General features: G+C 58.6%; 1 protein-coding gene across 7 annotated transcripts in view; it reads left to right on the forward strand.

Moving 5' to 3' along the window:
• The window catches only part of CBS (cystathionine-beta-synthase), a 28,140-nt gene extending 16,574 nt beyond the window's left edge, over positions 1 to 11,566 (forward strand). For 5 of the 7 annotated variants that reach the window (XM_025378682.1, XM_025378681.1, XM_025378684.1 and 2 more), the window contains 6 exons: positions 26 to 131; positions 1,334 to 1,411; positions 1,764 to 1,898; positions 2,475 to 2,583; positions 7,428 to 7,512; positions 10,762 to 11,566. In XM_025378682.1, the coding sequence (XP_025234467.1) occupies positions 26 to 131; positions 1,334 to 1,411; positions 1,764 to 1,898; positions 2,475 to 2,583; positions 7,428 to 7,512; positions 10,762 to 10,865 (617 nt within the window). In that variant the 3' untranslated portion in view covers positions 10,866 to 11,566. Of the gene's footprint in view, positions 1 to 25; positions 132 to 1,333; positions 1,412 to 1,763; positions 1,899 to 2,320; positions 2,438 to 2,474; positions 2,584 to 7,427; positions 7,513 to 8,225; positions 8,268 to 10,761 lie in introns of all 7 variants that reach the window. The other 2 variants (XM_025378680.1, XR_003118506.1) reach the window with 2 other exon arrangements.
• The last annotated feature ends 1,544 nt before the right edge of the window (positions 11,567 to 13,110 follow it).

Consider the following 13,110-nt stretch of genomic DNA (forward strand, 5'->3'; position numbering starts at 1 on the left):
GTCCGATTCATGGCCCTCTCTGCAGGTGGCAGTGCTGGCAGCACGATGGCGGTGGCCGTGAAGGCCGCGCAGGAGCTGCAGGAGGGCCAGCGCTGCGTGGTCATTCTGCCCGACTCGGTGCGAAACTACATGTAAGACATGGCTTCCCTCCCAGGTCCCTGCTCCTCTCTGTCCTGCCACCCTTCCCTGGATGCCTCACCTGAGAACCGGCAGCCAGAGCTGGGAGGGGAGGAAGCCAGCGGGGCCCTGTGAGCCCTGCCTCCTCTCTCCTGCCTGGGTGCCCTCATGCTGTTGGGCTTCCCAGCCCCTTAATGCTGTGAAAATCAATGCACGTTCACAGGGACAGCCCTGATGGGAGGGGCATGGAAGGCGGTGGTTCCCTCTCTGTCCCTCCTGTCCGTCCCTCTCTGGTGTCTGCCCCCCTCACTGCTCTGGGGTCCGTGAGCTCCAAGGGGTAGCCCTGGCCACATGGACTGACGTCCTCTTGGGCCGGGCCCTGTGCCACCTCCTATCCACCCCGACTCCCTCTGCTGCTTCCCCCAAACTCCAGGCTGGGACCGAGTGCTGCCCGGGTGGCAAGAGCCCTGCTGCCCGGGTGGCAAGAACCCTGCTGCCCTCGTGGCAAGAGCCCTGCTGCCCAGGTGGCCCCCTAGGACGTGCTGTGACTGTTTTGCCCAGAGGCCCCTCGGGCAGTAATGCCACAGACCTCGCTGGTCACCGGGCAGCCGGGCTGAGACTGGGGCTGCTCTGCACCTGCTCTCTGGGGGCGGCACCGGGGTGGGTATCTAGAGACCCCCATGCCCTGCCCCCTGCACCTGAAGGGTTTCCTCCATGGCCTGCAAGCTGCAGGGGCTACACAGCTCCCGAGAGCTCAGCTGTCCTTGGGGGGCCCAGGCCTGGCTGGTGGGTGCCCCCGGTTGGGTTCCCCAGTGTGGGGTGATTCACATCTGGTGCCCAGCGCCAAGTTGGCCTGTTCAGGGCTCCTGCCCACCCCCGTCAGTGCAAGAATACCATCTCCCCACACGCTTGGCCAGCTTGCCATGCGTGCCCGTGCGTGTGTGAGTGTGCGAGGGGCAAGCATGAGAGGACGTGTTTATTTGAGTGCCTGAGCGATGGCTGTGTGCATGCTCACACATGCTCACACATGCTTGTTGGCCATGGGGGCAGGAAGTCCAGCCCACAGGCTTCCCCCTGGGACCTCCAGCCAGCACCTGGGGGTCTCTGCTGCACCAGTGAGGTCCAGGAGAGGGGCTGGGCAGGCAGTGCTGCCCCTCAGCATGGGTAGAGGCCCAGTGGGGCCCTGCAGGGCCCTGGTGACTCCCCCATCCCGCAGGACCAAGTTCCTGAGTGACAGGTGGATGCTGCAGAAGGGCTTTCTGAAGGAGGAGGACCTCATGGAGAAGAAGCCCTGGTAAGACTGCCCGGCTGGAGACCTACTGCCTGTGCTAGCCTGCCCAGTGTGACAGGCCGGAGAGCGGTCCCCGTGGCCTGCGCTGGCCCTGCCCAGTGTGACAGGCAGGAGAGCGGTCCCCGTGGCCTGCGCTGGCCCTGCCCAGTGTGACAGGCCGGAGAGCGGTCCCTGTGGCCTGCACTGGCCCTGCCCAGTGTGACAGGCAGGAGAGTGGCCCCCGTGCCCTGTGCTGGTCCTGCCCAGTGTGACAGGCAGGAGAGCGGTCCCCGTGGCCTCCTGCTGAGGTGCTGCCCAGTGTGGGGACAAGGGCGTGTGTCCGTATCCTGACCCCCCGCCTGCCCTCTTCCCTCAGGTGGTGGCACCTCCGTGTTCAGGAGCTGAGCCTGTCGGCCCCACTGACCGTGCTGCCGACCGTCTCCTGTGAGCACACCATCGAGATCCTCCGGGAGAAGGGCTTCGACCAGGCGCCCGTGGTGGACGAGGCGGGGTCAGTCTCAGTCCCTGCCCAGAGCTCAGTCCCCGGTTCTGTCTGTCCAGCTCCACCACGTCAGTGTCCCCGGACAGAGCAGCTGTGCAGACCCCGCAGCTCAGCCGACAGGCCTGTCTGGGCCGCCTCATGCGGATGTTCAGGGTGTTGGAGGCTCCTTGTCGGTCCCTGAGCAGCCTGGGGCAGGGCTGCCGTGCTCACTCCTCAGACCTCGGCCCACCCACCCTTTGTGTGTGTGCAGCCCATCCTGGGCCCACCTTGGGGGCAGGGGAGAGATATCCTTGACATGTCTGACAGCAGAAGGCCTGGGCACACATGCCCAGTGACCACTGAGAGCCCCATGTCACGGAAACCTGACAGCTGGTCACCCTCAACCCTGGCTGAAAGGGTCCAAGGACTCTTGGTTTCTCTCTCCCCGTCAGGGCCCGGCCTGGTTCCTGCCGTGTGTAGGCTGGTGGCAGAGGACTCCCAGGTGTGGCCAGAGAGTGCCCCTCCCCGGGGCAGCTGAGGGTGTGCCCCGCCGTCCTGGGAGGCGTGAGGTGCCAGTGCTGACCCCTGCCTGCCCCCACCCCACAGGGTGATCCTGGGAATGGTGACGCTTGGGAACATGCTGTCGTCCCTGCTTGCCGGGAAGGTGCAGCCATCAGACCAAGTTGGCAAAGTCATCTACACGCAGTTCAAACAGGTACTCAGTTACCTACGGGCAGTTCAAACAGGTGCGCAGTCACCTACGGGCAGTTCAAACAGGTGCGCAGTCACCTACGGGCAGTTCAAACAGGTGCGCAGTCACCTACGGGCAGTTCAAACAGGTGCGCAGTCACCTACGGGCAGTTCAAACAGGTACGCAGGCGCTTCGGGATGGCAGAGGGTGCCCGAGTCCCCCCGGCCTCGAAGGCAGGATGCGGCACTTCCTGTGTGGGGGTGCTGGGTCCTCAACCCTCAACACCACTTAGGCCGAAGCTGGCTGCACCCCTCAAACCATGAAGCTGAGAAGCACCCACTTTACAGGTGAAGCAGCCAGAGAGGAGGCGCTCATCAGTGCAGGCTCATCCGTACCAGCCGTGTCTTGGGGACTTGAGGAGGTCGTTTGCGCTGAGACGCTGTCCCCAGCACCATGTGGCATCTGCTGGGATCTTTCTCATGCCCAGCCTCATTTGCCTGTGCATGCATTTGGTTATCCAATAAGAGCTAGAACATTCTGAGAGAAGCCCATGGGGGCTCCTTGCCGGGCTGGTTAGACCCCATGCTTGTCCTGAGACACCCACCCTCTGCTGCTCTGAGGCTGGCCCAGGCAAGTTCGTGTGACTTTCCACATGGATCCCTGGGACACGGAGGTGTGGCTTTTGACACGAAAGGCTAGGGTTCTGCCCAAACGTAGGAGCGAAGTTGACTTTTTTTTTTTTTTTTTTTGAGACGGAGTCTCACTCTGTCGCCCAGGCTGGAGTGCAGTGGCGCGATCTCGGCTCACTGCAAGCTCCACCTCCCGAGTTTACACCATTCTCCTGCCTCAGCCTCCTGAGTAGCTGGTACTACAGGCGCCCGCCACCATGCCTGGCTAGTTTTTTGTATTTTTTAGTAGAGACGGGGTTTCACTGTGTTAGCCAGGATGGTCTCGATCTCCTGACCTAGCGATCCGCCTGTCTCAGCCTCCCAAAGTGCTGGGATTACAGGCTTGAGCCATCACGCCTGGCCTGTTTTTTCTTGAGATGGAGTCTCTGTCGCCCAGGCTGGAGTGCAGTAGCAAAATCTCGGCTCACTGCAAGCTCCGCCTCCCGGGTTCACACCATTCTCCCACCTCAGCCTCCTGAGTAGCTGAGACTACGGGTGCCCAACACGACGCCTGGCTAGTTTTTTTTTTTTTTTGTATTTTTAGTAGAGACTGGGTTTCACTGTGTTAGCCAGGATGGTCTCGATCTCCTGACCTTGTGATCCGCCTGCCCTTGGCCTCCCAAAGTGCTGGGATTACAGGTGTGAACCACTGCGCCCGGCGCAAATTTGACTTCTTTCCCATCTCATACACACACCTGAAACGTCACCCGAATCCACGCGTTTCTCACATTCAGCTGCCACCGCCTCCCGAGTGGGCCTTGCAGGACCCCCCATCGCATCTCCTCTCACTCCACAGAAGACTTGCGGGGCCGTGACCCCCCTGCCAAGCCCAGTGGGGGCAAAGCCCCCGTGCCCACCTAGAGGGTGTTTCTTCCCGGCTTCGCACTGGCTGTCCCAGCCCCAGAGCACCTGTGCTGCGAGGGTGCTTCCTGTGCTTTCTGGAGCCGCCATCGCCTCCCGCTCTGTGGGGAGCTCCTGGAGACTGTCCAGCCCCCGGTGATCACCGAGTAGGGTCATGGTGCCCAGCACCACGTGAGAGCACTACCCACCAGTGCTGGAAGTTTCTCTCCTTCCTCCCCACTCTCCCCTCCATTCTTGACTGCGGTATTATAGGATACAATGAACATATTTAGTACACACAGCTTAGTGATTTTTGTTTTGTTTTTGGTTTTTTTTTTTGAGACGGAGTCTGGCTCTGTCACCCAGGCTGGAGTGCAATGGCGCAATCTCTGCTCACTGCAACCTCCGCCTCCCGGGTTCAAGCGATTCTCCTGCCTCAGCCTCCTGTGTAGCTGGGATTACAGGCATGTGCCACCACGCCCAGCTAATTTTTGTATTTTTAGTAGAGACAGGGTTTTACCATGTTGGCCAGGTGGGTCTTGAACTCCTGACCTCATGATCCGCCCACCTCAGCCTACCGAAGTGCTGGGATTACAGGCGTGAGCCACCGTGCCTGGCCTAGCTTAGTGATTTTGACATAAATATACACCCATGATGCTGTCACCCATGACACATCTGTTATCCCCAAAGGGCTTCTTGTGCCCCCTTGAGTCCCCACCCCACCCCCAGGCAGCCACCCCAGGCTGGGGGTCCACCTCAGCCACACCTTCCAGGGCTGTGTGGGTGAAGACGCCTGGGGGGTGCTCACCGTTTCTACCTCCTTCCCACGGACCTGGTGGTCGTCCTGTGACCCGCTGCACAATGTCGCATGCCTGTCTGCCCCTCTCTGTGCTGAGTCCTGAGTTCTATTCCATGGTGTCTGTGGCCTTTGGTATTGATTCTCGGGCTGCGCTCCGGCCCCTGCACAAATGGGACAGATTAGGTGCCCTTGCCTGGCGAGGTGCTGAGCCGGCTCTCTGGTGGTTGCATTGAGACTCTCTGGTTGGTGCTTTGGTTTTCTGACTTTGATCTTCAAGCTGGCAGGATCTGAGACAGCTAAAGGGCAGGGCTGGTAGCCGCTGGCCTCATGCCCAAGGGCGTGGGGATTCGGAGGCTTGCATCCAGTGATGCCCGGGCGCAGCTGAGCTCCCAGCCGCGCTTGCCCTGCTTGCCCCACTGGGCTCTAGCAGACCTGCCGCCAAGGCCTGAGGCTCTCACCATGGCCCACACGAGGGGCCTGGCCAGCAGGGACAGAGCACCTCTGGGGCCTCCCTGTGTCCCACTCTGCTCCGGGCCCCAAGGGGAAGGGATGCGGGGATAGGATGGCCTTCAGCAGGAGTAGAAGCTACCTCGTTTCAGACCCTGTCCCAAGGCAAAGGCCGGGCACCACCACAGAAAACAGTGGCTCCCATCCCCTGGGCACATGTTCTACCTGGCGCTGGCCCTTCCTGTGGTCCCCAGGCCGAGGGTCTGTCCCACAGTGAGGGGGGCGGGGCAGGTCCCGGCCTTCACGGCTCCCCGGGGTGTTACTCCTGGTTCTTTTGTCGGACGGGAAAACGCTGCCTCCTTGGTCTTCCGACACATGCAGGGTCTGCCTTCGTAAGAACGCGCGCCGGGGGGTTGGGCTTTCCATAAATCACACTCTTGCTTCTGGATGCACGGGGCACCAGCGTGGGGCACATCACGGTGCTTTGCCTCCTGAGCGTTCGGTACAGGGTCAGGCGGTGCCGCCTCCGAGCCCCGGGAGCTTACCTGGGAAAGCCGCCTCTAGTGCCAGGTCGAAACGGGAAGGACACCTGCCGTGCAGACCTCAGGTGGTTCACTGTGAGGTGCGCCCCACCTCTGGGTTTGCCTGCCCGTTGCTGATAAGCAAGTGTCCTCACTGTGTCGCAGGAGGGGCTTGTGCAGCCCTGGTGGCATTTCCCCAGGAAATCGATGGCAGCGAAGGCCACAGTGAGTGGAGGTTTGAGCTCCCCTCAGACAGGAGTCATAGGACCCTCCAGAGGAACGCTCGCACCCTAAAACGCCCCTGCGCTCCGGCTGTTCAGCCCACCCCCGACTCCGGAGTCCACGGCTCTTTTTTACTAGTTTTGCCTTAAATAGGACATCATAGGGTTGGAATCATACAGCACAGAGCCCTCTCACACTGGCTTTTTGACGTAACAGTGCATTCGAGGCCTCTCCACGTCCCTTCCTGTTTTTTATTTCCCCTCAAGACTGAGTCTTGCTCTGCCGCCCAGGCTGGAGTTGAGTGGCGTGATCATGGCTCACTGCAGCCTTGAACTCCCAGGCTCAATCAATGCACCTGCCTCAGCCTCCAAGTGGCCAGGACTACAGGCACACGCCACCGTGCTTGGCTAGGTTTTTGTATTTTTGATGAGGTCTTGCTATGTTGTCCAGGCTGGTTTCAAACTCCTGGGCTCAAGCTATCCTCCTGCCTTGGGCTCCCAAGGTGCTGGGATTATAGGCAACAGCCACCACTCCCAGCCCCTTTTTTTTTTTTTTTTTGAGACAGAGTCTCGCTCTGCCGCCCAGGCTGGAATGCAGTGGCATGATCTTGGCTCACTGCAAGCTCCGCCTCCCGGGTTCATGCCATTCTCTTGCCTCAGCCTCCCGAGTAGCTGGGACTACAGGCGCCCGCCACCTCGCCCGGCTAGTTTTTTTGTATTTTTTAGTAGAGACGGGGTTTCACCGTGTCAGCCAGGATGGTCTCGATCTCCTGACCTCGTGATCCGCCCGTCTCGGCCTCCCAAAGTGCTGGGATTACAGGCTTGAGCCACTGCGCCCGGCCCCCAGCCCCTTTCTTAATTTGATAGTTCCTCAAAGGGTATTTTTTATTTTATTTTATTATTTCATTTCATTTCATCTCATTTCATTTCATTTCATTTCAATTTTATTTTTTTGAGACTGAGTCACCCTCTGTTGCCCAGGCTGGAGTGCAGTGGCTGGATCTCAGCTCACTGTAACCTCTGCCTCCCAGGTTCAAGCGATTCTCCTGCCTCAGCCTCCTGAGTAGCTGGGATTGCAGGCACTCACCACCACGCCCTGTTAATTTTTGTATTTTTAATAGAGACGGGGTTTCACCATGTTGGCCGGGCTGGTCTCGAACTGGTGACCTCAAGTGATCTGCCCTCCTCGGCCTCCCAAAGTGCTGGGATTACAGGTGTGAGCCGCCGTGCCCGGCCTCCTCAAAGGGTCTTTCTCAGTGTGTCCTGTCACCCTCTGATTCCTAGGTTAGGATCCTTTCACGCGATGCTTTCCTGTCACCCGTGTTCCTTTTCCTGGGACCGGTGGGGCCCACTGACCGCGCTTCCCTTGCAGATCCGCCTGACGGACACGCTGGGCAGGCTCTCGCACATCCTGGAGATGGACCACTTCGCCCTGGTGGTGCACGAGCAGATCCAGTGTGAGTGGAGACCTGCTCTGTGCATGGGATTCTCACTGGGGTCAGGCCACCAAGCCTGGCCTCTGCCACGGGCAGCAGCTGGGCCCCCGTCCCCCGCGGGGTTTTAAGGGAGTGGGTGGTGCTGACCTTCAGTGACACCCAGTCTTTATGCCCGGGCCTCCCACACGCCCCGGGCTGGTGGGCTGCACCTGTGATTCCTGCAGGGACCCCTCAGGCCACACAGGGTAGGGCCTTTGCCTCCTGGGAGGCCAGCAGTCTTCGGGACTCTGAGGGACAAGCCCAGAAACATCTGGAAGGGTTTCAAGTCCTGACCCTGGCCATGTCCTGCAGCCCTGGAGAGGCAGTGTTTGCCCCAACAGCCTCGTGGCCTTCGGGGGGCTGCTCTGAATGGAAACCCCCACATGGGTCTCAGAGGAGCCACTCGTGGGCTGTCCTCGGAGCCCTGCTCCCAGCGAGCTCGTGAGGTTTGGCGACTCCTGAGCACATCCCCGGGCGTCCCCACCACATCCCCACAGGCCAGGAGAGTCGCTCGCAGGTTTTGGGTTATAGATGGCAGCCCTCGGCCCGGGGCCCACAGGAAGAGTTGGGAGGGGGCCTGGAGCCCGGAGCCTGCCCACCCACCAGGCCTGTGTGCAGTGGGTGCGCACTGGGCGGCTGAGGCTGGTCCGTGAGGGCCCCGAGTCTAACCCCATCTCACATCCTTGGCTCTGCAGCGCGGGACCAGGCCTGGGCAGGTGTGGTGGGGGGGCCTGCAGGTAGGTAACACCCACCCCTCAGAATGGCTCTCTGGTTCAGAATCACAGCCTCCCCATGGCAAATGAAGGCTTTCCAGGGCCCTGGACCCACCCCCGAGCTTGGGTAGGAGGGTTCCCCTCTTCATCTCACATTTACTTGTGTTTGAACATCTCAGAAAAAAAAAAAAAAGATGCAAATGCCAACGTCAGGGTCCCCAACTCAAGTCTTCCCGGAGCATGTCCACGCTTGTCACCACTGCCTGTGGCTGCTTTCGAGCAGGTCAGGGCTGTGTGGTCACAACAGAGATGGCACAGCCCCCAAGACCTAACATACCACCACCTGGCCGTCGTCGGAAAGCCCACCGGCCAGCCCTGGTTCACTGCTCAGGGCCACAGAAGCCTGCGGCCCTCAGGGCTCCCTTCTTCAACACTGTCACTGTGCCTCAGTGTCCCCGAAACGCAAGGAGCTGATCTCATCTGGGTTCCCTGGTTTTCCTGGGGCGCTAAGTAGGGACCTCTGCCTACAAAGATAGGAGTGACAGCCATGGCAGAGTGGGGATGGGCTCCGAGGGCTCTGCCTGGATGTTCCTTACCCCCACCCTGCTCACCCCTCTGTGCCTCATGACAGCTGGCATAGGGTCCTGCGGAGACGCAGGACCGAGAGGATGTGTGGGGAGGGGAGAGAGGGAGGGAATGAGATCTGTGTTAAGGAACTGCCTCATGAGATCACAGAGGCTGACAGACCCTGAGATCTGCAGGGTGAGGCGGCAGGCTGGAGACTGGAGAGCCAGCGGTTCAAGCCCCAAGGCAGGAAATTCCACCTTTGGTTCTATTCAGGCCTCAGCTGCTTGGGTGAGGCCCTCCACAGTAGCACGCGTGTTGACTCTTGTGCTAATCGAGAAATCCCCTCACACACGCCCAGAATGATGTGTGACCAATGCCTGGGCTCCCCACAGCCCCGTTAATCTGTATTAAAATTAACCATCGTGGGAACCTGGGCCAGCATTAACACCGAGCCCATGCTTGCCAGGAGAAGGCAGTAGGGGTGAAGACAGAATCAGGCCAGAGATGGGAGCTGTGTGCTGCCCGTGGTGGCAAGGGGTTTTTGTCTGTTTTTAGAGACAGGGTCTTGCTCTGTTGCCCAGACTGGAGTGCAGTGGTGCCATCAGAGCTCGCTGCGGGCTCGACTTCCTGTGCTTAACTGATCCTTCTGCCTCAGTCTCCCAAGTAGCTGGGACCACAAGCATGTGCCACCATGCTCAACTAATTTATTTTTTAAAATATTCTGGCCGGGCGCAGTGGCTCAAGCCTATAATCCCAGCACTTTGGGAGGCCGAGGCGGGCGGATCACGAGGTCAGGAGATCGAGAGCATCCTGGCTAACACGGTGAAACCCCGTCTCTACTAAAAATACAAAAAACTAGCCGGGCGAGGTGGCGGGCGCCTGTAGTCCCAGCTACTCGGGAGGCTGAGGCAGGAGAATGGCATGAACCCGGGAGGCGGAGCTTGCAGTGAGCGGAGATCACGCCACTGCACTCCAGCCTGGGCGACACAGTGAGACTCCGTCTCAAAAAAAAAAAAAAAAAAAAATTCTGTAGAGATGGGGTCTCGATATGTTACCTAGGCTGGTCCCAGACTTCTGGGCTTAAATGATCCTCCCACCTTGGCCTTCCACAGCGCTGGGATCACAGGTGTGAGCCACTGTGCCGGCCTTGTGAGCAGGCTTGAATTTCAGGCTCACACCAGCTCTGAAGTCCTGAGCGCCTCAGGAGCCTTATGGTGGGCCGGGGAAGGGTGCGTCCTGACATGCGCTGGGTGGAGCCTGGCCTGGGGCTCAGGGAACTCATGGGGTGGAGGGGCTGGGTAGAGCCTGGCCTGGGGCCTAGGGGACTCATACAGTGGGTGGAGTCTGGCCTGGGGCCCAGGGGACTCACGCGGTGGGTGGAGCCTGGCCTGGGGCCCAGGGGACTCATGCGGTGGGTGGAGCCTGGCCTGGGGCCCATGGGACTCATGGGGTGGGGGTAGAGCCTGGCCTGGGACCCCATGGGGCTCATATCAGAAGAGGCTTGGCCAGGCCCAGTGGCTCAAGCCTGTTATCCCAGCACTTTGGGAGGCCGAGGCAGGTGGATCACTTGAGGTCAGGAGTCCGAGGCCAGCCTGGCCAGTATGGCAAAACCCCATCTCTACTAAAAATACAAAAATTAGCTGGGTGTGGTGATGTGCACCTGAAGTCCCAGCTCCTTGGGAGTCTGAGGCACGAGAATCACTTGAACCCAGGAGGTGGAGGTTGCAGTGAGCCAAGACTGCACCACCGCACTCCAGCCTGGGTGACAGTGAGGCTCTGTCTCGGGGGAAAAAAAAAAAACACAGCCTTGGCTGCTGGGCTCCAGCAGGCCGCCCTGGGGCCCCCACGGTACACAGGTAGGTCCCCTAGGCCCCCAGGAGCCTCCTGCCCCGCAGCAGCCCGCCCAGCCTCCCGCGGCACCTGCAGACGCGCTGCCTCATTCTCCCCTCAGACCACAGCACCGGGAAGTCCAGTCAGCGGCAGATGGTGTTCGGGGTGGTCACTGCCATTGACTTGCTGAACTTCGTGGCCGCCCAGGAGCGGGACCAGAAGTGAAGTCTGGAGCGCTGGGCACTGTGGAGCAGCCCCACCACCCTGGCCCGCTTCTCCTTCGCTTTCCTGAGCCCTAAACACACACGTGATTGGTAACTGCCTCGCCTGGCACCCGTCATCCCCGCAGACGGCAAGGAGCATCCGACTCCCCTCATTAACATATGGCTTCCTAAATGGCCCTATTTACGGCCTGTGAGATGAAATGCGCTTTTCTCTAATGTAACTTCCTCTTAGGATGTTTCACCAAGGAAATACTGAGAGAGAAGTCGGCCAGGTAGGAAGAACACGAGCAATGACTGGGCAGAGTGGATTAAAGGCAAAAGAGAGAAGAGTCCAGGACGGGGACAGGGAAGCGGGCAGGGAGAAGCCCGGGCGGCTGGGCATCCTCCACGGGCAGCGCCGTCTGCTCGGGGCTGAGCTGGTGGGAGCAGTTTGAGTGTTCGGATTTTTTAATTGAGGTGAAATTCAACTTACCTAAAAATCAATCACCTTAAAGTAAATGATCAGCGGCATTTAGTACATCCAGAAAGTTGTGTAGGCACCACCTCTGTCACGTTCCGGAACATTCTCTCATCACCGCAGGAAGCAATCATTTCCCCTCCCGTCTTCCTCCTCCCCTGGCAACTGCTAATCGCCTTTCTGTCTCTATTGTCTAAAATAGGTTCTCCCTGTTCTGGACGTTTCATATAAATGGAATCACACAATCATGGCCTCCTGTCTTATTTCACTTTGCATAGTATTTTCACCCATGTCAGAGCACGTGTACTTGGTTTCTTTTTGTGACCGAATAAGAAGCTATCGCGTGGATAGAGCACATTTTGGTTCCTCATTTGTCGGACTTGGGTTATTTCTGCTTTTCAGCCCTTGTGAGTAATCTGCTGTGCACATTCAGGGCTATTTTGGACACCTCTTTTCATTTTTCTTGGGTGTGTACCCAGGAGTGGCATTACTAGGTAATGTGGTAACTCCATGTTTAATTTTTATTTTTTTATTTTTCTATTATTTTTGGAGACAGTCTGGCTCTGTCACCCAGGCTGGAGTGCAGTGGTGCAATCTCGGCTCACTGCAACTTCCGCCTCCCGGGTTCATGCCATTCTCCTGCCTCAGCCTCCGGAGTAGCTGGGACTACAGGTGCCCGCCACCACACCTGGCTAATTTTTGTATTTTGTAGAGATGGGGTTTCACCATGTTGGCCAGGATGCTCTTGATCTCCTGACCTCGTGATCCACCCGCCTCGGCCTCCCAAAGTACTGGGATGACAGGCGTGAGCCACTGCACCCGGACTTTATTTATTTATTTATTTTTTGAGATGGAGTCTCACTCTGTCACCAGGCTGGAGTGCAATGGCACAATCTCAGCTCACTGCAACCTCCGCTTCCTGGGTTCAAGCAATTCTCCTGCCTCAGCCTCCCGAGTAGCTGGGATTACAGTGGCATGCGCCACTCTGCCTGGCTAATTTTTATATTTTGTAGAGATGGGGTTTCACCATGTTGGCCAAGCTGGTCTCGAACTCCTGACCTCAGGGGATCTGCCTGCCTCGGCCTCCCAAAGTGCTGGGATGACAGGCGTGCGCCCCCGTGCCCGGCCTCCATGTTTATTTTTTGAGGAACCATCAAGCTGTGTTCCACAGCGGTCTCACCGATTTCCCTTCTCACCAACAGTGCACAAGGGTTCCAGTTTCTCCAGGTCCATATCAACACTTGTTATATTCTTGTTTTAAATTATTATAGCCATGCTAGTGTGTATCAAGAGGTGTCTCATTGAGGAGAGAAGCCATTTCTCTTACTGTCTCCTGTCTCTGAGGAGGAGGAGGAAGTAAAAGTTGAAAAACAACAGCAATGAAGTCCATGGCAAGACCAGCTGGTGCCACTGATGACCAGGCCTGAGGTTAAAAGGTTAACCCCCACTCTAACCACATGTGCTCTCAATCTAGCATCACCCTTTCACGTGGACCCTCTTAGAGCTGTAAGCCCTTAAAGGGGCCAGGAACTCTCTTCGGGGAGCTCAGTTCTTAAGTCGTGAGTCTGCTGACGTTCCCGGCCGAATGAAAAACCTCTTCCTTCTTTAATCCGGCGTTTGAGGAGTTTTGTCTGCGGCTCGTCCTGCTACATTTCTTGGTTCCCTGACCGGGAAGCGAGGTGATTAACAGAGAGTCGAGGCAGCCCCTTGGGTCGCTTAGGCCTGCCCTGTGGAACATCCCTGTGGGACCTCTGGCCAGCTGGAGCCACGCGGATCCTGAGAGCGCTCC

The sequence above is a fragment of the Theropithecus gelada genome, chromosome 3, assembly GCF_003255815.1.
Source record: "Theropithecus gelada isolate Dixy chromosome 3, Tgel_1.0, whole genome shotgun sequence".
NCBI lineage: Eukaryota > Metazoa > Chordata > Mammalia > Primates > Cercopithecidae > Theropithecus > Theropithecus gelada.